The following is a 22,989-nucleotide window of genomic DNA, read 5'->3' as shown; positions in this document are numbered from 1 at the left end:
GATTTGACACAATATAAACCTGACGATAGACCTCTGACCTTCCCTTCCATGAATCCGAAATTTAGGCGACATTTTATTCATAAAAAATTGACCTAGATTATTAGAACTTCCATAGATCGTGTTTAGGCTTTATTTTGTTTTTAAAAAAAAGGCAAAACAAAACAACAACGACCGGAAGTAATCTTCTGAATTGTCGTACCTTGTCCACACCCCAATCACACCCACCTACCTACCCGCAATCAGTGCGTCCCACCACCTGTCTTTATCAATGGCGATCGCGGCACCATGGCGACTCTCTTCTCTCCGCCGACATTCTTGGAAAAGTAGCTGCAGCGGGCCGGCACGGGAACTCTGTCTCCGGCTGCAACCATGGCCAAGACCGGGTTCTGCGACTCCAAGCCTGTGCTGGACTTCCACAAGAAGGTGAGGACACTGCGGCGGGATGGTGTCGGGCTCCACAGAGGCTCTGACTCGGTTCTAGTCATTGTCGTCACGATAATGTGGTGTTCAATCAATGGTTCCACGGTGTTGTGCACTATATGTGAAATATAAGGTACGACTTTCCTTTATTCCCCCAAATGAATACTAATTCCTATCTGATTAAGTCATCACAGTTCACTTTATAAGCCATGTTCCATTTATTCTTGGTGTTCCATATTCGTTTTGTGCGTTAGATCTGAATCCTGATCCATAAATGGATCCCATGTTTTCTAGCTAATCAGATAATTGTTTTCACCTGGCCTCCCAGCTGTGGATGAGTCCCTGATTAGATGCTAATTAGTCTGGATTCATTAATGGGGCACATGAATCCTCCAGGCATTATTGTCAAACTTTATTTGTATAGCACTTTCCAATTTTATACAAAATGGTTATGTCATCTCTGAAAACATCCCATAATTGCTACAAATTATAGCTACAGAACACTTTTTGTTATTTATTTTACTTTTTGAGCTGTGTTGTAATACAAATTGTGGGCCTAAAATGGTTTTGGTGTTGACAGCAGGGGCACTGCTAGAAATGCTGGGCCCGATGAACCAACCAAGCTCACCTTCATCCGGAGGTTGTGGATCGACTGGGCTGCTGACAATGCTGCCTTTTTGCATTTGCTTTGTATTTTGCATGACTTGCTCATGTTAAGTTTTCCCCTCATGATTGTCAAGAAGCCAGAAGCCCAATTTCTGATGTTCTTACCAGCTGAAAAGCAGTCTGAATATATGCTCATATGTATGGCAGACAGTATTTATGTACGCTTCTTACTTGCTTCGCTTGTTGTGTTTCATTCTGCCTTTATTGCAAGTAAAACAATAACAGATAATGCTAGTCTTAAGTGTTGATCACAGATGACATTCAATCAACAGGATGACTTGGAATTTTCGAATGAAGTCCAGCTTTACAGTGTATTTGATATGACTGAGTCCACTACACGTAGAATCATAAATATAGAACAGTTCACACACACACATACCTTTAGTGTGATTGTGGTTATATTTCAAATACTGTAAGGAGTAGGGCCTTAGGTATATCTGAGTGCTTTGCGTAATTAGGTAAATGTATTGACGACATTTGCAGTTTTCTTTCAGCGTTCCTCATGTTCTATTTGCATCAGTGGTGTTGCTCTTTGCTGTCACAGCTTTATAGTCTTTATGCACCTCTTATGTTACCCTTTACTCCTCTGCAGTGAAATACGGTGCGTGTGTAAGAAATCAGTTGTTGAAGCGTGTTGATCGCAATTGCAGGGATTGGATTTTGTGAAGCCAGCTTATGTTAACAAGGCCCAGTTCTGTTAAGCTTCCTTCGTAGTACAGCCCCCTAGTCTTCTGTATTTTGATTTCCTCCCCCAGCCTTTTTGGTAGAACTTTTCCAATCATGGTATTATGACTTTAACTCACAGATTTCAGTACAGAACAAACTTTGGCAGTAATCATTTATCATAGAAGTGATGTGGCCATCTAAAACATCCAGCATGATATCAGTATTTCAAATGCAATGTTCCATTTCCCCTCCAGGCGGAAGAGAAGCGTGCCCCCTTAAGAACATGGGCTAATGCCTGTGGGCCTAAAGATCGTTGGCAGCCGCCTGTAGAGGCTGAAGAAACTAGGATGGCGCCTGTCAAGATGGAGCCAGAGAGCAGATGGGTACACTTGACCTTCTATTCACACACACATGCTAACATGCATCGCCCCTCAGCTTTTAATTTCTTGCACGCCTGTTATGTTGAACTTCCCATTAATAAACAGTAGCTGTGACACAAAGGCCATCTGTTCTGCTTGAACATATACTGCCTTTCTCTTCTATTAGTATAATGGTATGAATTGCCTCTAATGAGAATCATCTGAGAGAATAGTCATATCTTTTATGTGTGCTTGCAGGACAGGAGGTTATCAATGCCAACAACTGAAAGCATCCTAATGGGATTCCATGAAGACAGTCTGACACATGCAGCTGGCAGTCTAATCAATACCAAAGGTTTTCAAACTTCCATTCACATGAGCATGTCAACCACACAGATTATTTGCAGAATAAAAACTGCTTGAAGTGAAGGATGATGTTCAGACCCAATACAGCTTTTACATCTAACAACCCGATACATCTGGATCTACATCTTCTAGATATCAGTGCATGTTTGACAGAATGACTGCAATAGATCCATATTTGTTCCTTCATGATGTTGGAAAAGATTGATGCAAGGATCAGCTTGTATCTGAGAACAAGGAAGAAAATAAATCACCAGTTTCTTCCTGTGCGTCAGATGTGTCTGTGGACGAGCCCGTGCTCCTTTACCCTCTTGGCCTTCAGGGTCTTCATGGCCTGCAGGCCCTGGTGCCCAACCTGCTGCGTCATGAAGTGGAGATGGCCCTCGAAAAGCTGGACCTCATCTGGGACCAATCGTACGCCTGGGACATCTTCACAGACATGATGGTGAGACATCGAGGGGCTGTCGACTTTTGCATGATCTGTGTTGGAATGTATATGGCTATGGCTGGTAAAAGGGTTGAAGACGGGAACTAGATTATGCTTTACGCTTTGCATCTGAAGGGAGGAATATTATGCCTGATGAATGCCATGTTTGCAATTAGACAAAATGGAGCAATATAGGAAATTGGGCGATCACAATACACTGGTATTTTTGACAAGCTTGTAAAACGACACCATGAGGTCAGTGAAAAGTCTTTGTTTGTGTTGCATTGCATCTTTAATTATTTACAGTGGACCTCCTGTCTTTGTTCCCCCCCCTGCAGAGAAACCAGATGAGGTATTCTTTTCCCAACACTGACCTGCTTCGGCCTTTCACAGAGGCCACCCGTGCTATACTGGTGGATTGGCTGATCCAGGTTCATGTGAGTGCTGCACTGCATTGGCCCTTTGGGGAGGAAATGCTAGAAACCTCCTGATAAGATATTGCAACAGCTGTGATGAGCAAGATCCACCCTTGTGTTGTTCTACCATGACAGTTTGCGTCATAAGTTGGGAATTTACGCTGTAAAGTTGAAAGTGAGTCCAGACTTTAAATGTAATCTGGGAGGCTTCATGTTGAATCAGAGTTTGGGCGGTGTTCTGGTCTCCCAACAAAATCTGGCCAATGATGAATAAAAATTGCCGCCTGTTTAGTCGCCTGAAGAGCCGGAGACCGAGCCATTGTATTGGGTTTCGTAGTAAGACGGCTTGTTTTATTAGTAGTAGTTTGTGAGTTGCCATTCTGGTCTGGCTCTGAATCTTGAATGTCCCGTTTACCCCATCAGGAGATGCTGCGTTTCCAGGAGGAGACCCTCTACCTGGCCATACACCTTCTCAACATCTCACTCCGTCAGATCAAAGTGTCCACAGCCAACCTGCAGCTACTCGGCATGGTTTGCCTTTTCCTTGCCGCTAAGAAAGAAGAGTGTGTTCTCCCTGAGGTATAGTGAACCACGAAAAGTAGACAAACTGCTGCTGGTTAAAGTGGGGATGCTGTATGTGTAACTGAAATGTCCATCCTTAAAATCCCCAGTTGCATAAATGTGAAGGCAGGATTACTTGAGTCATGCATGTGTTCATCTATTCATGGAGGATTGTGTCCTTATGTGCCTCTGCCTCCAGGTGTCTGGACTCTGCTACTTAATGGACAACACCTACACTAAGCATCAGCTGCTGCGGATGGAGCGTAAAGTCTTCTGTGCACTCAAGTTTGATTTAAACTACTGTCCTCCCCTGCACTTCCTCCTCCTCCTCACCTCCATCGGCCGCTGCAGTGCAAAGGTGATCTGCCATTCAGTCTGTGGTATTATTCAGCAGAAGCATCCTGAAGCGCAACTGGTGAAGGTGGCTGGTGTTGCACTATGTAAGTCAGGTTCTGAACTGTCATTATCTCCCCCCTCCCCCTTCCCCCCCGGTTGTGTTGCACCAGGTCGTGTGGATGGCTCGCTACCTGCTGGAGCTGTCTCTGCTGGAGGGCCAGTGTGTGGTGTTCCTGCCTGTGCATTTAGCAGGAGGTGCCCTCTGCTTGGCCCGCCATGTCCTGCAGGAGCCCCCAACACCTGAGGGAGACGCTGCCTGGTGTCTGGCCTCCAGCATCCATGTCGGCAGGTGTGTGTGTGTGTGTGTGTACATAGGTGCACACTATGTTCAGATGTTTGTCTGTACCGCGACAAAGGCAAATGTAGATTAAGACGTATATGTATAATTACCATTTGCCTAATATACATGAGTCATTGTTTAATCGGCTTATGAGGGAAAGCCCAGCTGGCGATTAAAAGCTTGCACAGACTGCTTACACTCAAAGTACACATATGTCGATTTGTGCAGATTCTGATCTGATCGTGGTGTTCGCGTATTTGATTGAATTGCGCATGTAACCATACATAGACAGTAAAGGAGTTGCAAAAGAATAACATCTAATTGACTATTAACAATACCCTCCCTTATTGAGCCATTTTGGACACTTGCCTTGAGCGTTTCTAATCTACCTTTTAAAGCCTTTTAACCCTGGCAGCATTAGCAGTGCAGTCAATGGGCTCTGGGTCGTGGTCGTCCTGGTTTCAGAGCTGCAATGCTTGATTTTTGTGTACAATTAAACCAGGAATTCTTCATCTTGGAGTTGACATCTGTCTCTCTCTTTATGCTTTTGTATTTTAGTGAAACTGTACTACTGATGATCATGCAGACCCTGGCAAGTGCTGCAGCGGAGGCCCCTAACCGAGAGACTTGTGCTACTTTTATAAAATTCTCCTCCCCTGAGACTATGCACGTCAGCAGACACCCTTGTCTGATGAACACCTCTGCTCTCCTGAGTGTATGCACTTTACCTACCTGAAGCCCCACAGGCACAGAGCCGTACCCCCAAAGCTTTCAGGTTGCAATGCTAGACCGATATTTTGTGAGGCTTTAACTCCCTTGTCGGTCAAGATTATGCATCAAGGATTATAAAAGGCTGTGGACCCAATAGAGTGCCCATGGAAATGGGTGAGGACGAGGGGTGAAAGATTTGTTCGATTGAAGAATGGCATGTGCCTGCTTGCACCTGGTATAGCCATCCTACTGGCACACCTGTTTTATGATCTTATCTTGCAGCTGATTTAGAAAATATTTGTATTGTATTGCTGTATCTTTGTTATATGTGGAGAGCATGCAGGCTGTCCAAGTATTTGAGAAGTTTTAATGTAAAAATAAAGTGTCTGCTGCAAAGTTTTGAGTTTCAGCTATGACCTCATTTTTGCACACACTTGAGTTCATTGGCTTGTGAACACATTTCTTGACATGCAAGTGGAATTTGGCTGACTATCTCCCCTCACATGACTAAGTTCCCAGCATAGCTACGGACAAAGGCTGTGTGGAGACGGGCACCCTTACACCTCCAGACACAATATACCTCACCCAGGATCACCCTAACTAACCCCAGCTCGGGTGGGAGGAGCTGCAGCTGCTGGATGTGGGAGGAGTTTCAGGTTGTCCTCATGTCCTCCCTCACAGCGGCGCTGACTGTGGGTCATGTCGGGACTCGAATGTTTCAGTGAAACAGTGAAAGCAACTAGGCTCGGTTGCAAATCATGATACGATGCATATGATGATCTCGCCAATGTTGTTGTCGGGTCCTTTCCGTGTCACGGCATTATAGACGTACATGTATAACTTCTAATATTAGATTTTCAAGAGTTTCGTCTCCCATACAACAACGCTTTTGTGTCGATGTTTCCACTTGAACGTCCTTATCACATATCACCCTATATCCAGGACTATCATGGTACCACATTATGGTGCTTTATTAAACGTTATGATTTTTAAAAGTCTGACTGATCGTATATCTCACTACTCTTGCCTCGTCCATACACGTGCGCTCATTCCTGATTGGCTGACATAGTCGCACCGGTGACCAATGGGCGCTGACGAAACGAAGGAAACCAACATTGTATGTTGTAGGTGGTCCAACAGGCGGTGGAGGGTTCAGCTGAGGTAATGTACACATTTCTTCCCTTCTTTTTTATCTGTCTAGTTTCCATATATCCGGTCTCTGTGCACAGACTTCAATGACAAAAGGTGTCCAGCTAATTTTTCTGTGTCTGTTCACCGACACGTCGTAAAATCAGACGGCCGCGTCAAGTTAGCCAGAGAAAATCAGCAGAATTGGAAAACAAAAGCGTGGAATTAACCATATTTGGAGAAACAATTCGGTGAGTGCATGAAAATGAAACATTGATATATCTACTGTAACCACAGATAAATCTAAAAAATGTCCAGGACTAAGTTCTGCAGCCTAAACGCATCCTTTATCGCCGCTTTGCGTTTTATTTTGTAGTCGCTAACCGGATGTGTCTATCACGGGTCAATTGTCAACGCTATTTCTCAGTCTGTTCATACAGAATTTGACCAGACTGCGTTTGAACAAAGAAGAATTAGTGTTTTTCAAAGGATTCTGAAAAATGACAGCATGGTCCTGAACAGGCTGCAGTATTGGCATTTCTGTTGCTAGCTGCCCTACAGCTGAGCGGTAGGAGGTAACTGACCTTAAAGTACCTTTCTTTTTTTTCTCACACAGTTGGAAGTCAGTTTTCCACAGTGGATATTTGATCTAATAAATCATGTGGCTCTGACTAGATGCTCGCTACCTATTTCTTCTTATTGCCAGTTTGTGATTTGTGTGTATTTTGAGGGAGTCGTTCATGTTTCAGCCGCTTCTCATTATTGTGTGTCCTTATTTCCCCTTGTGTTTACGGCGCAGCGAGAGGAAGTGTGTGTGAGTCTGTGTCTGTGTGTGTGTGTGTGTGTGTGCATCACGGAGGGCTGGACTCGAACTTACTGGTTACATAATGCGAGGTGGGGGTGGTGGGGTTAGTTGAGTTGAGCTGCTTTCTCGGATATCGACCATGCTTCTAAAATGATCGATTAGAACACTAAGTATGGAGCTTTAGCAAATCAATCACACTATGGTTTCTGTCCTGGCATTCATCTGATTGTGGACAATTCAATTGAGTTTCAGGGATTTTGTTCTTGTGGACAGACTCTCAAACCCTGTAGTGTCACCAGAGAGAATGAAATCCAAACCAGGCTCCCCAAGTTTGTAAGATTGTGTTGGATTCCTCGCTGTGTTGTCATTCTTGTATTGTGCGTCTTTGTAACTCTCTACTTCCCCACCTACGGTTCCTGTGTCACACCTGACTGTAGAATGAGAGAGGATCGCTCTTTGAAGTGTCTCCTCTGAAGTTTCTTCCTTTTTTTCTTCTTTATAAGCCCAAAGGCTTTGATAGAGGTTTTTCTTCCTAGAACACAGATCTCAAACCAGTCCTAGAACTTGGGCTGGGCCATCAGCCATTGTCATTTGAGCCCCTGAATCCAGTTTGGGCTGTTCAAAGACATGACATGGCAGAGAGTGACAAAGTTTGACAACAGTTGATCATAAAAGTGTTTCCAACAAAATAAGCAATGACTAGCCTATTATTATTATTATTATACATATCAGTTTTATTGATGATGATGATGACACTGCAGTAATCTATAGGCACGTTGTCTGTTAAATGAAGCAAACATTCAGCACAGATCTTCATCCCCTGCAGGGTCATTTTTTTAGGTGACCTAGAAAAGGAATTCCAATTGTTGAATCTTTTGTTGCTGCTGTCAACTAATCCGCCCAACTTGTCTTAAAGCAACAGAGGGGCATCCCAGTACCAAGATGTGTGTTTGTCACGTCTCTTCAGTATCATTGTAGCTATTTATACTTCGATCATTAGGTAATGGCATCAAACAGGACACACAAACACACAAATGTACTGTATGTACTGCGTGTCATATGCAAATGTTTGTTCTCTCACTATGCTTCTTAAATAGTTTGTATCAAAATTAGTCTTATATTGGACTCTGTTATGCACGACTGATTCTTTGAAATTGACATATCTTGTTGGTTTCCTCATCAGGGCCGCAGTATGCAGAAGGAACAGCCGCCCTTAAATGAGTCGAGTCCTTGCACATCCAGCAAGAAGGACAAAGATAACAGCAACAGAACCACTGAGCAGGCATCATGTGGTCCTAAAGACGCAGACGACTCCAGCAGAAGAGGCTCCCATTCAGAAAAAGACTCCGGCTACTCTGGTGAGCTAAAAGAAACGTAAATATATCAACAGGAAGACAACTTGCCCCGCTTTAATTCTTCACAGCTGTTTCTCCATTCATTCCACAAGTTAACTGCCTCCCCAGCAATGAATGCAATGTGACTTTCACATATTTGGATCCAATTGAAGTGTCAGTATCGGTTAATGTTTGGCTGCAATGGTATTTGTGAAGAATCCGTGCATTTGTTGTGCTCGCCAGTTGTTATCCCCACACGACTCCACAAACAAAGCCAGATTACACTGAGATTAAGGCACTAGACCACAAAGCATAAATCATAGAATGCCTAATTCAAATATCAGAGCCAGATTATGCCTCCATGTGCTTTTCTTCAACTGACAGACTTAACATTAATGTCTGTCTACTTGAATTCTGTCGTGCCTACAGCCATTTTTAATTTGATTTAAGATCATGTTCAGATAATCAGTTATGATATTATTATTATAATAATAAGGAAAGAATTCAGTAACACAGTGACAGTAAAGCATCTTGAATCTTTCAGTATCTAATATCTTGGCTTTTTTCAGTCAACATTATTTATTTCCCCTCCCGTGGTCGGATCACAAGGATGTGGCCAATTACTCTCATATGACACTAAAATGCACTTAAATCTCAGTTTTTGTTTGAATGTGGCAGTACAGCTGTAAGTTCACGCTACATAACCTCATCCCTGCCCTAAGCCCTAAAAATGTATAGCCTTTCGAGGCTTCATTTTCTCGGCGATGGCTACATACTTCTGGACTCCCGTCTTCTTGTCAGACCATGGCGGGGGGGACTATTGTATTCAGCCATCCCCCACATGCTCTAGCCAGCTAGTTATCCTCAATGACGCCGCAGGACTGGAAGAGAAATATTAGGAGGGATTCTTTTGTGCTCATGTCTCTTTCAGTAAATGTGTTTTGCCTCTGTGACGGCGCTTGTGCCTGTTGGTTACGTTCAGTTTGTGTTGCACTTCCACTTAGTGCCAGTAGGTGGCAGTAATGTGCTGTCGGAAGAAGTACTGCACCATTAAAAGAAAGGGAAGTACTGAGCTGACATGAACCAACACTATTGTTTCCACAGACAATGGCTCAGACTGGCAGCATACAGATGTGGAGGACCAGCGGAGTCAAGTCCATTCCAGAGGCAGTGGCTGTGACGAAGTTCCACCGCCAAGCCAAAAGCAAGAGCCCGAGAGAGGGAATTCTGGAAATCCCTTCCCATTGCCAGGGAGCCGAGAGTTCCCGCCCATGTACCTTATTAAAAACGTGGTGCTCAAGCAGGTAAGACATATGTTGCCACAGCCATGAATGTGAAGTATTCCTCTGTTGATTTCCATTCTTTTAGAATTTACTGTATGTACAACAATGTATCCTACCACTGCAGCACAAGAGGCCAGATAAAGCAGAACAGAGAAATTCAGGATAATGTGTGGGAAAGAATCAGGAAGTTGTGTCTTAAGTGTGTAGACGACGTGTTGAATTTAGAGTAGAAAATGGAGGTGTAAAGGAAGTTGCTGAAATAGCTGTTACGCTGCAAAATAAAGTCTGAGTGAAGTGTGACTATCATTCACTTAGACATTACAACCTGTGTGAAAAAGGCTGACTTTTGAAGGAACAAATGCCTTCCTTCCTTCCATTTTCCAGTACGCAGCGGAAGTTGTTGTTGCTGGAGGCCTCTACCCCGTCTGTTTCACTTGTAGCTGACCTGAGCCATGGAAAATTGCGATTAGACAGTGATGGCTGGCAGTCAAAAATGTCAGCAGTGCAGAGTGACATCACACTCGGATGCATCGCAGTTGTTAACTTGTGAGTTGTTACAATATACAGTACGATGGTGTCTTACCAAAACAAAACACATTAGTGAACACCGGTTCAATAAAGGAAAAGAATAAATGAAAACTAAAGGTTGATGGTTCCACATTTCAGCCAGTACCACACAATGCAAGCCTCTTTAAAAGCCAAACATCCACAATGATCCGATAGTCCATATAATTCCATGTTTATTATTAACTCTCTTACGTTCATCAGCCTGGGTGCACCTTTTAAAACAACTTTGCCGCTACCTGCTATCATCACGATGGCTGCGACTTCTTGAAATGACGAAAAACAAACACGCTTCGGTAGTTTGGTCAAACTTTAATCAGTGACGAAATAGTACAGTACTCACTTAGTCTGTAAGTCTGAAATGGCTTACAGCAGCCAAAGTGCGATGCATAAACGTGAAACGGAAACATCCCGGAGTTCTGTGCAAGGATGCTGGCAAGACAGAACAGTAAGTCCTGTTTACTTATTGTCAATCCACAAGCATGATGTAACACTTTATATGAGCAGAGGCATTTCTGTTTTATTATTAACTCGTCCGCATTAGCTAGATTAATGTTTTCTATCTTTGGCAACATTACACAGGGGGAAGTCTGCTCAAATGAATAAGACCATATAAAGAGTATTTAATTAGCTGTAAAGCTGTTTTGTACGGACGCTTTAATCAACATTTGAACTGATTGAGTGAATTGAACTGTGAATACATTTATTATGGAATAACCAAGCCCCCCCCCCACACACACACACACACACACACACACACACACACACTTTTTAAGTGGGTGTGATAGTAATAGAAGATTTTGCTACAATGTCACACGTTTGGTATTATTGTTTTATGCTTAATGCGTCTCTTTTACATGAAGTGGCAAAGCAGCGTTCTAATAAACGGCCACAAAGGGATGGGATGATCAACACTTTCCTCTAGGCAAAATTTATGGCTGCTAAGGAGAGAAAATATAAGAAGAAACTGTGTGTTTGTGTGTGCAGATATGCGCTGACAGACTCTTTGAACACACATTCATGGAACTTGGCAGGATCAAGTTTTTGTTCCAATTTCGTTATTAAAGCAAAGTTTAAGTTGGGTTGTTTGTATTTCACCAGTTTAATGTTCTCCTGATAAATAAACTGAGTAGATTGCATCCAGTTTTAAACTATTTCTAGGAGATTTTATGTTTATGTTTAGATCTGAAAAGAGATCATTCTTTACGTTATTGAACAATGCACTAATGCACTACTAAAAGTTGGAATATTAATAGAACTTGTTATTGTATTGTTTTGTTTATATTTGATAACATGAATGCATATTTACTCGTTTGCTTAATCAACTAATCAAAACAATTATTGGTAGAAAAAATAGTGGTAAGGTACTCAGCCCTACTGCTGATTGATTATTACTTCAGCTTCAGCTTCTTCTCTGCTCTGTGCTGCTGCTGTGAAAAAACTGCAGAGTCTAATTGGTATCGGCGCACAATTTAGCAACCCTCATCTTATACAGTGAATTGAGTAGGTGAGGAAAAGGGCAACCTTATTGTAAAGAGGATTTCAACGAGCATGTCGGGTGGCATCCTTCAGTTAAACATGGAATACTAAGGTGACGATGTATTCAACTACTTTTCCCCAGCAACTACTTTGAACATCTTTTATATTTTGTTGGTTTAAAATAAAAATGTGCATTTTAGTGATGCATCTGGGAACAATCCAGTCCCCGCTATTAGATTAAAGTGAAATTCTTTCATTCAATCTGTACTTTAAATTGTGTCATGTTCTCTGAATCTTACCTAACCTATCTTACCTAAAGCCTATTTTTTCTTTCTCCCTACTTTAACAGCCTGACATGAAAAGAAGTCAGCTGCTCTGGAGAACAGGCAGCAGGGAGACGAGTGGTCCAGGTTCCTCCCGTGAGATCCTGCTACAGCAGCCCAAATTGTTACCGGCCACCCTACAGTTTCACAAGCCTGGCAGGAGCAATGTTACAGGGAAGAACAGTATTGCCTCATATCTACCAATTCTCAATTCCTACCCCCGCATCGCCCCACTCCCTGGCAAAACTTCGCCTGATAAGTCTTCCTTAAGTGATGAATGTGAGAATCTAAGCAAAAGGGTGTGTATTGAACATAAGAGCAATGACCTGTTTACCATCAGGAATCTGCTTCATCAGCAGCCCAAATTAGCAATTGCAATCGCTGGGCAGACAGGCCGGTGTTCCTCTTCCACAACTGATAGTTCCAGTTTCACTACTGTCTCCTCGAGCCTCCGCTCCCACTCTATCTCAGGTCTGTACACCCCTTCCTTTTTGACAAGAGTACTTCACAGAAATGGCCTCTCTAGTATTCACAACCGCCGTTTCCTCAACACAGTACAATTCCTCAGCCAGTCAGGCCTGTTGGACATTACCCTGCGCACTAAACAGCTGCTGCGACAGAGCATTGCCACTGACCGTGACATTGCCCAACTGCGGCAGCACACCGAGCTCCTGTGCCAGGTTGCAAGTAACCCCAATGGCAACACATCCTTGGAAAATGTACACCGAGCCATGGCAGAGTCTGGCAGCTACCCCAGCCTCAGAACCCTGCAAAATGTGCAAATACCTGCACATACACATTCTGCAAGTCGACCAGACAGCAGTTCTGCAAGAGACGCAAATGGACCTCTAGCTGCAGCGAACTTGGATGTGCCACAATCTCAGCTTCCCACTGGCACGTCAGACTCGAGCCACATATGTTTTGTACCACGCCGGTCTCAATCAGAACTAGACCGGGAGCGCAACGCCAGTGATAAGTCCGAGAAAGTCACCATCATGCCTCCTGACAGTTCTACTGGTTAGGACAATCTGCTGTGCTTTTTTTAAAGGACGAGCGACTACTCAGGACAAGTCAGTGGATATCCAGAAAAACCCTGTTTTAGTAGTTATTTTTCAACATTATCATTATTGTTATTGTTTTGTATTTATGGTTTATCCCTGGTTATTTACGCTCACTTTTACAGGGGTCATTTCCAATGCGCTGCACTGGATTGGGGTGAAAGCAATTAAGTGCAATCTTGTGCACCATTTCATTTTATCGTTGCACTTGTGAAGATCAGCACTGAGGAATCCGGAGCTCAGCTGAGGAGCCACGACATTATGAAAACAAATGATATTTACCCATGTGACAAAGGAAATATTCTCAGACACACTCTACATCACTATAATACATAAATGTATTTATTGTGGCCTTTTGTGATTAGTGTGTTGTTAAGGTAGCAATGAAAAGGATCCATGTTGAGCATTGGTCTCCTTCACTCAGCTTTAAAGAACAGCTATCAGCCCAAATAAGGCTCTAGACAAAGTTGGTGCTACTTAGAGCTTAAAGCTACTCAAATAAAGTCACATTAATTAAAACATTTTAACCTTAATGGGAGCTTAAAATGAGAGGCTCTCCCTATATCAGACTGCACTTAACTGGAGAAACTCTCTTCACCTTATTCATGACAATACAGTACTTTTAATGTGTACTATGAAATACAAAGAGTCTCAATTTTCAACTTTCATGCAATTCACAAATGTAATACTTGACATATCTTGTGGCAATGACACCCATTTCAACCCAATGTCTCATAAATACATTTTTCCTCTCATGCAGCAGCTTTACTTTATCTATTTTACTCTCATCTCAGTCTTTTATTTGCACCAAGCCTGTCATTTGTGGTGGTATGGTTGTGGTATGTGGCCATCTATTCAAACATGCAGAAGAGCTTGTACTGTAACTCTGGAGTGTGACGGTGCTAAAGTGTACATGTATGTCGCATGTGATACTGTATGTGTATAGACTTTCTTCCATTTCCTTATCTTGTAATATGCATAATAGATAGCACTGCACCCATTTCTGAAAAATAAAGTGGTTTATACAATAACTTTTTATTATTTTGATTTAAACAATGTGCTTGCAGAAGAAAAATACTTTTAGTGTATCATAAGTGAGTCGCCATATTGTGGTTCTTCTTGAAACACAACCTTCATTGCAGCCATGGAAACTAAGAAGAGCCACCTCTATGTAATGCACTTTTAAAAGGCATGCACATGACAATCTCCTATTCTAAGCAAATGGTGAAGAATTGTAGACTGCTGTGATTAATGCAGGGTTAATTGCCTTTCAGCGGGATATTTAGCAAAATACCATATCAGGCCTTGATCAGAACAACCCTCGGCCTCCAAGTCAAGTAAAGCAAAGTCAGTGTGTGGCTGTGATAAGTAGAAGCTGTTTTGATGCTGCAAAACCATTTGCACACCACTTCCTGTGATAGTTTTGGTGTTAATTTAACAATTGCTCTTTGGCCACTGCATTCCACCTTTCCAGTGAGTGAATGAAGAAGTTGTTGGACACACAAATGCAGTTTAAGATCAGCATCAGGCAACCTGATTATTAACTAGTGCCGACCCTTTCCAGATCTTCTCCTCCCATGAGCTCTGCATCTTTCCTTTGGTCCAGTGAGGAGTGAGATTGACACAGGTGATGGAAACGCTACCAGGTAGAGAAAGATTTTTGTCAATAAACTTGAACTCAATACACCAAAAGTTTCCAGTTACGTAGAGACTCAAAGCACATGATTCTTCTGTTTTGCAAGTCACATATTGTGTGTTTAATGTGTTGTTAGATTGGGGCTCATCGCCCTGATAGTAAGAAAAAAAGTATCTGCATAATAATCTCTAAACAATTCAACATTGGACACAAGGTTAAACACGACATCCCAGATTAACCCTAACTGGTATGTGTTTATTCAAGCATGTATCTACTCAGGTAGAATGATGATATCCACTGCTGAGTTCAATGATGGGCTAATACTTGTGTCAAACATTAAGCCATGGAGGGCCAAGAGGCTGCGTATCTTCATTCTAAGCAAGAGCTGGAGATGGGTTTGGTTAGACTGAAAATCTACAGGCTCTCATCCCTCCATGGAACTGGATTGATACCAATAGGAGAAAACATCATTTAGCACTTGTGTTCGGCTTCCATATAAATGGTAACCCCACCTATGGTTTATCAGTTTATAAACACCATAATTATCCAGTTAAGACTTACAGTATATGTACATGGCAATGATTTTTGGAAAAATTATACTGAAAAATAACACAACCCTTTGATTCATCATTAAGGGTGCATTAAACAATTGTCCTACCTGACTGAGAGTACCAGTTCCAGTGCAGAGCTTAAACAGTGCACACCCAGGAACACATAAAATAGAGGAGAGGGCGAACAGCCAGCCCAACACATAGGCCCAGGTTGGATACACGTACCAGCGATTGAAGACCAAAGGCTGATACTGGACCAATGAAGCTATAAAAGATCCCTGAGGAAACAATAAAAACAGTGTGACATACTGTATGAGAGACTGAAATAGCTCCGAGTGGCTGAAACTCCTCTGAAGTGTTTAAAGTTATTTGTGCCACACTACAAATGAAAATATTCGTATCTACAAAAGCTGGGCCCTGCTGAAAAAGTTTGGGAACCACAGCTTGATATGGTCTGGTAGTTGGCTTTGGGATATTGTTGATATTTAAATTGTAAAGGCGTTTCATTACAAAGAGCCATAAAGTGTGATAAGATTGCCTTATATTCAGGTTCAGATTATGGCAACAACGACCAAATACTTTCACAATCTTCTTTTCATGAATGACACTACAATACACCAATAAAAGCCCCACTCACCAGTGAGACCAGGGGTGTAAGGTAGAGCCAGCAGACTTTAAAGAAGGGGTTTGGACGCACACCCGTCATGTCCTCTATGATGTTGCACATATTTTCTGCGCCTTCCAAAGGAAAGCAGGTTTGATGTATATTTAACCAGATCCAATTTTGTATGTTAATGATCAGGATCATGTATGTAGCATATACCCACCAAATATCCAGCCCACTGCCAGTGCCTCAAACACAGAAAGGAAGAGGAGGCAGGCTCCATTGCAGGCATAATAGTCAAACATCTGGAAGACATACATTCCTCCCTACAGGCGGCAGCACAAAGGTTTCAATAACACGAGATATTTTAGGTGTTAGTTTCTTTTACAGGCAACATTTCTGTTGATGCAAAATTGAATTCCTTAGAGGTGTGACTTTATTTAGACAAAAAGTGTTTCAATACTCTTACACAGGCTTAATAGTACAGAAATCTATGGTCAAGCTAAGTCATGTATCGTTACTGAGTGATTATGTGGTCAATGATCCAATTCTTCTTTGAAATCACAAAGGAGCTGAAATCTTTCTTTCGTTCTTTTTCTTTCCACCTTAAACCTTCTTTAGATTTTCATATTCTACAAGTGTTGAATAATTAACTGTAACGGATAAAACACATGAGTGTGAACCTAAACAGACCAATCCCATTCAATCTGCTCTTGTGTTGGTGATGAAGAATTTTAATAATTACATTAAGGGTAGAATGTCCCAGTTAAGTACAATGTCCCAAAATCAAATTTAGGGAAAATGTAAGATTCTGAGTATAAGGTTCTATATAAGATCTGAGTTGTATAAGATTCTGAGTTGACAATAAGGTCAATGCTTTTAACTGTAACTATTAATGCATTTATTAACACGAGAGAAGTTTAATTGCTAGTCCATCCATCCATTATCTGTCACGGCTTAAACTAGTAATGGGTTGGAGCCAATCCCAGCTGTCAACAGGCGAGGGTGGGGTTCACCCTGGACCTTGTATATTTCACTAGTGTTGTCTCTGTGTGGCAAGAGCCTGAAGAGACGGCCCTGTTTAATGTTTGTTTATAGCCTAAAACCTATTTTTACCACTAATGCATGGCATAATATTTTTCTGCACTCTTCACTTTGGTGAAGTTGTTTCTTTGCAACAAAATGGTCAAATGTGTTTGAAATTGGAAGCGAATGTTGGAGCAATGTGAAAATTGTAGGTTTAATGCCGTACCATCATATGATATCACAGTCTCCTGAAAAAACATGACAGAAATAACAATTTAAAATGAAAAGACCCACTGAGCACACACCTGTGTAGTCATGACAAGTTGAGAGAAGAAGCATATGAGGCAGAAGAGGAGGAGCAAACGTTCCCGTATGCCTGTCCTTCGCATTACTCTGGGAAACATATCTATAATGGATGTTATCACCACTTCCATGGCCACAAACTATACGGAAAAGAAACAAGATGTCATAAGCAATTTTCCAAATAATTTGTCCAAAAAAGAATTCTTGTGCACGTGCATCTCACGTGTGTGTCCAGACCCAAGAGAATGAGCATGACAAAGAAACAGACGGCCCATAACTGAGGCAGCGGCATCATGGCTATAGCCTGTGGGTACGCAATGAACGCCAGGCCAGGACCTAAAAAACAATATAGGCAACAATATTATTATTATAGAAGCTAGCACTGATCCAAACGTCTCCAGGGTGGCTTCCATTACCTGACTCTGCCACCTCTGCTATTGGAACGCCTTGCTCCTGAGCCATGAATCCCAGCACAGAGAAGACAGCAAACCCAGCTACAATGCTGGTACCACTGTTCAGTAAACACAGGTACAGACAATCTCTACAGGACACAAAAACATAGTGTGAATTCATTTTGGCGTTAACATTCTCAGACGTTTGCCTTGTAACATGTAGATGTAAAACTGTTGATCATCACTGCACAAGGACAATGCAGTAACTCCATGGAAAGGGTCATCTGGCGCAAGATAAGCAGCAGATCAGCATCTGTACAACTGTGGATAGTGTGTCTTGCTCACAATCGCCTTGCCAGATAGACTAATCCTGGTATTGAAGAATCGTTCTGATATTCTTCTGCGTGTTCGTTTGTGGTGAATCAAGAGGAAAAGATGAGGCAAAGATGAACTGGAATCTTCAGGAGAGCTTTACTGGAATAAGACCTTGGACAGCGCTGGTTCCAACTCTGGCATGCACCAAAGAAGGACAATCAAATATCTCCGTGCTGCCCTATTTATCCCGCATATACAGGGCATTTACATAATATTCTAATTCACTGATGACAATGTAGTTTAACTGTTATCTATTGGTCAGCCAGCTTCAAGAGGGGCAGCGCTAAGATTCAAATCTGAGGGATGAACAGATGTCTGTGGGGGAAAGTAGAATTCTCTTTGTGTAAATTAAAGAACAACAGTATAGTGTAATTAGCCCTTTGATCTGAAGAAGCTCCCCCTGACTGCCCGTCTATGCGAACCCCCTCTCTTCCCTCTTCCTGATCACAGATGTTTGAAGCTTCGATGAAGTGATACAGTGACCTCTTCACCTATTGGCAGATATGTGTTATCTAGCCCTCCTGGAGAGAGAGAGAGACGCTGTAAATGCTTGTGTGTATTAATCCAGACTTTCCCGGGGCCAGCCATTTGGTTACTAGACTATATTAACCTCAGTTACTGCATTTACTTATATGTGTGTTGACATTATTTGTTATATTCCAACACTGGTAAAGGCTTACTTGTAGCAGTTGTTGTTGTAGGTGTTGTAGCTGCCCAGCACAGTTAAGGAGCTCACACCCACACTGAATGAGAAAAAGATCTGAGTTCCAGCCTCCATCCACACCTGTTCAAACACAACAAGGTCTGTTGCATGGATAAAAGTTTCCACCTATATCTTACACCTGTGTTTAGCAACTTGATGGCCAATCTAATGCGACATTTGCTGCAGTGCATTTAACAAGCTGCTGTATATTTGGATTATTCGCAGTAACAGAGTTACATTTCTGCCTTTAAGGAGTGTGTGGCCCACAGCATTGGTTTATTTACCCACACAAGACTTTAAAACATCTTGCCCATTTCATTGGACTCATTAAAAAAAAGTTAAGGACTTTAAAACAGTAAACAAAGTGGGTAATTTCCTATGGGTTTTTCAGAATAACAATAACATGATTTCGGTGTTGACAGTTGTTGTTTTTGGTGAACATTTAGCAAGAAAAAGACATAATGACGATGATTAATAAACAGTAATTAGTTCAGTTTAATAAAAGTTTAACGAAAAGTTGAAACAGTTAAAAGAAGTTCATTGAAGATAAATACTTTTGGTTAAAAAGGTGTTTGTTACATGATAACATTACTAATTTGAATGTTTTTAAATGTTTAATTTGTAATATGTGAGTAGAACTATGCCAGCCACTAGTAGAGTGAGACGTCAGACAGTAAGAGTTATGCAGAGCAACACAGACGTTTAAGAACAAAACCGATATTGTTTGTTACTCTTCTGACAGGAATGTAATTTAATGTGCTACACACAGGTTCGGCCACAGCGTCATTCTTCTAAGTTTAACAGAAACACTCGCACATTGCTATTTCAGTTATTCATTGATTTATCCCATTTGGTGTCCATTCATGCATCAGTATATCATTGTCTGTGAACATTTCTTGACGCAGACTACAAGAGGTCAATGTGATAAAAGTCACTGCTTCAGTTATGAGACTGATCTGACTGTGTTGAATCGATTTCCCCAAGATTAATAAATTGATAAATTATAGACCCTGAGGGTTTGGTGCCCTGATTAAAGCTTATTGATAAACTGTAGCTATTCCTAAACTAACTCTACATGTCTGTGCCAGACAAGTTGACTTCAAGTCAACATTCACCTTGCCCAACTCTGTTATACACCAAGAGATGAAGTTTGTACCTGTGGGTCTGTGAGATGTGAGGGATCGGGTAGAAGATAAAATGTAATTCCATCTATAGCCCCAGGAAGCGTAAGTCCACGGATCAGTAGAATCAACAGCATCAAATAAGGAAAGGTAGCAGTGAAATACACCACCTGGAAGAAGACCACCAAATATGATTCAAGCTAATGTATTTCATGTACATGTAGACTTATTCACAAATTATTAGGATTTAATACCTTGCCTGTAGACTTCACCCCTTTCCAGATGCAAAAGTAGCAGATGATCCACATAGTAATGAGACACAACAACACCTCCCACCTGATGCTACCCAGCTCCTCAATACCACCTGATATGGCCAGGACTCGCCGTCTGGGCGGAAAGGTTTAGAGTAGAAAAAAAACAAGGCTTCAATGTGACATGTTGTTTTGCCATATAGAGGGACGTGTTTGATTGACATGCTTGGGTTTGTTCTCGATAAAAAGACATACTCCCAGAATGTCGATAAAAAGACATACTCCCAGAATTCGGTGGCAGCTGAGGTTGTCTCAGTCTGGTTGGTGGTGATATTTTTTGTTGAAAATTCTACGCAGTTATCTGATTAAGTAGAGAGAAAAATTAAAAAGAGAAAACAATTGATCTTCTTGTAAATATGAAGCATCATGATGAAACATGACAATTGCCCTTGCAGGATCAAAACAGTCTGTCTGTTTGTCTGTCTGTTGTGGTATTGAGAACTGTCGTTGATGTTTCAACCTGACATAGGCTAAATTCAAATATTATATTCTCTGTTATAGATCATTACAAGAAATGCTATGTGAAGACACTTATTGTGCTGCACCTGTGTTCCAGTCGTTGTTGCAGCTGGCCCAGGGCAGCTGTGAGCCAAAGGAGAACACCAGGTAAAGCAAAGCCCAGGACAGAATAATGATGTAAGTCATACAGCTGTACAAGTGGATCAGCAGCCCGCCAAAGCCGATACCTGCAGTGTTAGATTTGGAACCATGGGTTGCATAGAAAAAAACACAAAACTACTTATCGACTGCAAAGGAAAAACGATAAAAAATCTCCTCTGCAAACATAAAATCCAAATTACTGATCAGAGTAAGAAACACTTTTTTTTCTCATTGTCTCTCTGCAAGATGTTACTCAAGACGTGCATGTTAGTGTTCATGAATCATTGATATATGTGAATGAACTTGTAACTTGTAATATGTATTACCTCAGTGATAACCTCACCTCCGTTTGCTGTATGCCAGATCACAGAGGTCAAATTGACATTTGCCTTGTAGCAACAACAAGAGTTAGTACGGCTAACATAGCAACAAGTTAATCAACAACAAGTCAATCTTGTGGTGTTAGTACGGCTACAAGATTGACATGACTTCTGTTATCTATAAAAAGAAGATCTCCCACATGAAAAATACCATAATCTAATCAGATCTTATCTGATCCTTAAAATCAGTCATAGACTTGTTCTTTTTCTTGCTGCTGCTCATGCACTTAACCAGCAATCATTTAAGGATGAATTAGTAAATTACTAGTGAGTCTTGAATGGCTTGTAGATTAAGTTTTGTCCTTATCGAAGACTACTTTGTACACCCTTTGTGTTATAAATCAACATAAAAGCGCGACTGTCTTGACTCACCTTCTACCAGAGGGCATAGCTTCCTCCAGCAGGTGATGCCCCCCTCTTGGGTGTACTGGCCTAAGCTGGTCTCCAACAGGAACAGGGGAACACCGCACGTCACCAGAAATACAAGATAAGGCACCAGGAATGCACCTGAATGTACAAAATACTAGGATGCATTTCTTTTTTTACGCCATTTGAAGGGGATAAATAGTAGTGAGCACCATACTTACCCCCTCCGTTTTTGTAGCAGAGGTAAGGAAACCTCCAGACGTTCCCCAGGCCAACAATCATCCCTGCTACAGCTAAAAGAAACTCAACCTTATTGGCCCAATGTCCTCTCTCCTCAACCTTTGCCTTTGTTTGCCCATTTCTCTCTGAGCTTTCTGGCTCCATCTTCCACATCCCCATATCTGCACGTGAACACAATTTTTCTGTAGAACTATTTCTGCTTGGTTTTATACATGGTGTTCCATTGTTGGTGTAATGAGCAACTGCCTAACAGGTTAATTAGTTCTTAGAGATGTAAATTATTTCCAGGTAGAGAATGAATTTTGTGGATTGAAGACTGAGGGCCAGGTGTAATCAGTATTATGTTACCCACTGTTATGTCTGAAACAGGTGCATGGGGCCTGGAAGAGCAGTTGCAAGTGCATGTCAGGTCAGACGGTCATCGCAAGGTGGGATTCATACACTTCATACACCATCCACATTAAATTCTGTGTTCCTCAGCGCAACTGGGGACTCTTAAAAGACTCAGCTGTGTCATGTGACAAAAATCTTGCAGATCTTTGAATGAACTGCAGGAATCCATGCTTATTATGTACTATATATAGAATATAGGGCCCCCAACCTGTATTGGCATTTATTTGAGGGAGCTGTAACCTGAATATATTGATCAGACAATATTCTAGTCTCATCTTATTTTTTTAATTCATTAGTTTGGATTCTCAAGCATATGTTTTTGACTTTTTTGACTTTGCCCTTATAATGAATTGTAGTCCTTAAACACATTTAAGTATTACATATAACAACACAAACATAAATAACCTCAAGGTTTGGCTTTGTAGCTTTTAAACCAACAAAAATATTACCTCTTTTTACCAGATCTTAGTCCCAAATACTTATCTCAAAAAGAAATACAGTGCAAGTTCAATCACATCCACTTTGCAAAATACAAGTACACTAAATGTTCTTCTCCTTTGAATCCTATTAATACTATTTATGAACTTAATCTACTTATGGCTACATCAACGTTACGTATGACCTTATTTTCTATAGGGCTACAATAATATAATGTTATAAATATTGCAATTGTTATAATAGTTATTTCTTTTAGATATGATGGTGGCAACACAGGACCCTCCATTTATTTTAGGTGGACAGCTTTTATA

The 22,989-nt window shown here is 41.5% G+C and overlaps 3 protein-coding genes across 5 annotated transcripts; 2 read left to right on the top strand and 1 right to left on the bottom strand.

Moving 5' to 3' along the window:
• Positions 1–369: 369 nt before the first annotated feature.
• ccnp (cyclin P) lies at positions 370–5,603 on the top strand. The gene is made up of 9 exons (XM_076142632.1): positions 370–423; positions 2,007–2,135; positions 2,370–2,466; positions 2,750–2,919; positions 3,240–3,338; positions 3,741–3,896; positions 4,078–4,236; positions 4,385–4,563; positions 5,113–5,603. Exons 1-9 carry the CDS (start codon positions 370–372, stop codon positions 5,288–5,290), a joined length of 1,221 nt encoding a protein of 406 aa, XP_075998747.1. The 3' UTR covers positions 5,291–5,603.
• A 755-nt stretch (positions 5,604–6,358) lies between these two features.
• On the top strand, positions 6,359–14,233 carry LOC142993957 (uncharacterized). 3 transcript variants are annotated; one of them, XM_076144559.1, is made up of 4 exons: positions 6,359–6,426; positions 8,382–8,556; positions 9,637–9,836; positions 12,208–14,233. In XM_076144559.1, the coding sequence occupies exons 2-4, from the start codon at positions 8,391–8,393 to the stop codon at positions 13,201–13,203; spliced, it is 1,362 nt and encodes a 453-aa protein (XP_076000674.1). In that variant the 5' UTR covers positions 6,359–6,426; positions 8,382–8,390; the 3' UTR covers positions 13,204–14,233. The 3 variants fall into 3 exon arrangements, with proteins under 3 accessions (XP_076000674.1, XP_076000689.1, XP_076000681.1); XM_076144574.1 differs by lacking the exon at positions 6,359–6,426 and adding an exon at positions 6,469–6,644; XM_076144566.1 differs by lacking the exon at positions 6,359–6,426 and adding an exon at positions 6,786–6,968.
• Positions 14,234–14,779: 546 nt separating this feature from the next.
• On the bottom strand, positions 14,780–22,219 carry LOC142992253 (sodium- and chloride-dependent GABA transporter 2-like). The gene is made up of 14 exons (XM_076142627.1): positions 21,829–22,219; positions 21,614–21,748; positions 20,807–20,947; positions 20,484–20,562; positions 20,205–20,337; positions 19,986–20,120; positions 18,807–18,910; positions 17,776–17,900; positions 17,583–17,695; positions 17,362–17,499; positions 16,254–16,356; positions 16,064–16,164; positions 15,534–15,704; positions 14,780–14,878 (listed from the first exon to the last, which is right to left on the bottom strand). The coding sequence occupies exons 1-14, from the start codon at positions 22,004–22,006 to the stop codon at positions 14,780–14,782; spliced, it is 1,755 nt and encodes a 584-aa protein (XP_075998742.1). The 5' UTR covers positions 22,007–22,219.
• Positions 22,220–22,989: the final 770 nt, after the last annotated feature.

Source organism: Genypterus blacodes, unplaced genomic scaffold (genome assembly GCF_046128005.1).
Source record: "Genypterus blacodes isolate CSIRO-AG114 ecotype Tasmania unplaced genomic scaffold, CSIRO-AGI_Gbla_v1 ptg000003l_1, whole genome shotgun sequence".
In the NCBI taxonomy this organism is placed as follows: domain Eukaryota; kingdom Metazoa; phylum Chordata; class Actinopteri; order Ophidiiformes; family Ophidiidae; genus Genypterus; species Genypterus blacodes.
Note: the sequence above shows the minus strand (reverse complement) of the source record. Positions and strands in the feature narration are given on the sequence as shown.

Bases quoted from the DNA above. Each gene is read 5' to 3' on its own strand.
- ccnp (XM_076142632.1), top strand. From the start codon at position 370: ATGGCCAAGACCGGGTTCTGCGACTCCAAGCCTGTGCTGGACTTCCAC. The intron at 2,920-3,239 runs GTGAGACATCGA...CCCCCCCTGCAG, and splicing joins ACATCTTCACAGACATGATG to AGAAACCAGATGAGGTATTC. The intron at 4,237-4,384 runs GTGATCTGCCAT...GTGTTGCACCAG, and splicing joins TCGGCCGCTGCAGTGCAAAG to GTCGTGTGGATGGCTCGCTA.
- LOC142993957 (XM_076144559.1), top strand. From the start codon at position 8,391: ATGCAGAAGGAACAGCCGCCCTTAAATGAGTCGAGTCCTTGCACATCC. The intron at 8,557-9,636 runs GTGAGCTAAAAG...TTGTTTCCACAG, and splicing joins AAAAGACTCCGGCTACTCTG to ACAATGGCTCAGACTGGCAG. The intron at 9,837-12,207 runs GTAAGACATATG...CTACTTTAACAG, and splicing joins AAAACGTGGTGCTCAAGCAG to CCTGACATGAAAAGAAGTCA.
- LOC142992253 (XM_076142627.1), bottom strand. From the start codon at position 22,006: ATGGGGATGTGGAAGATGGAGCCAGAAAGCTCAGAGAGAAATGGGCAA. The intron at 17,696-17,775 runs GTAATGGAAGCC...ATTGTTTTTTAG, and splicing joins AGCAGAGGTGGCAGAGTCAG to GTCCTGGCCTGGCGTTCATT. The intron at 16,165-16,253 runs GTGGGTATATGC...TTCCTTTGGAAG, and splicing joins GGCAGTGGGCTGGATATTTG to GCGCAGAAAATATGTGCAAC.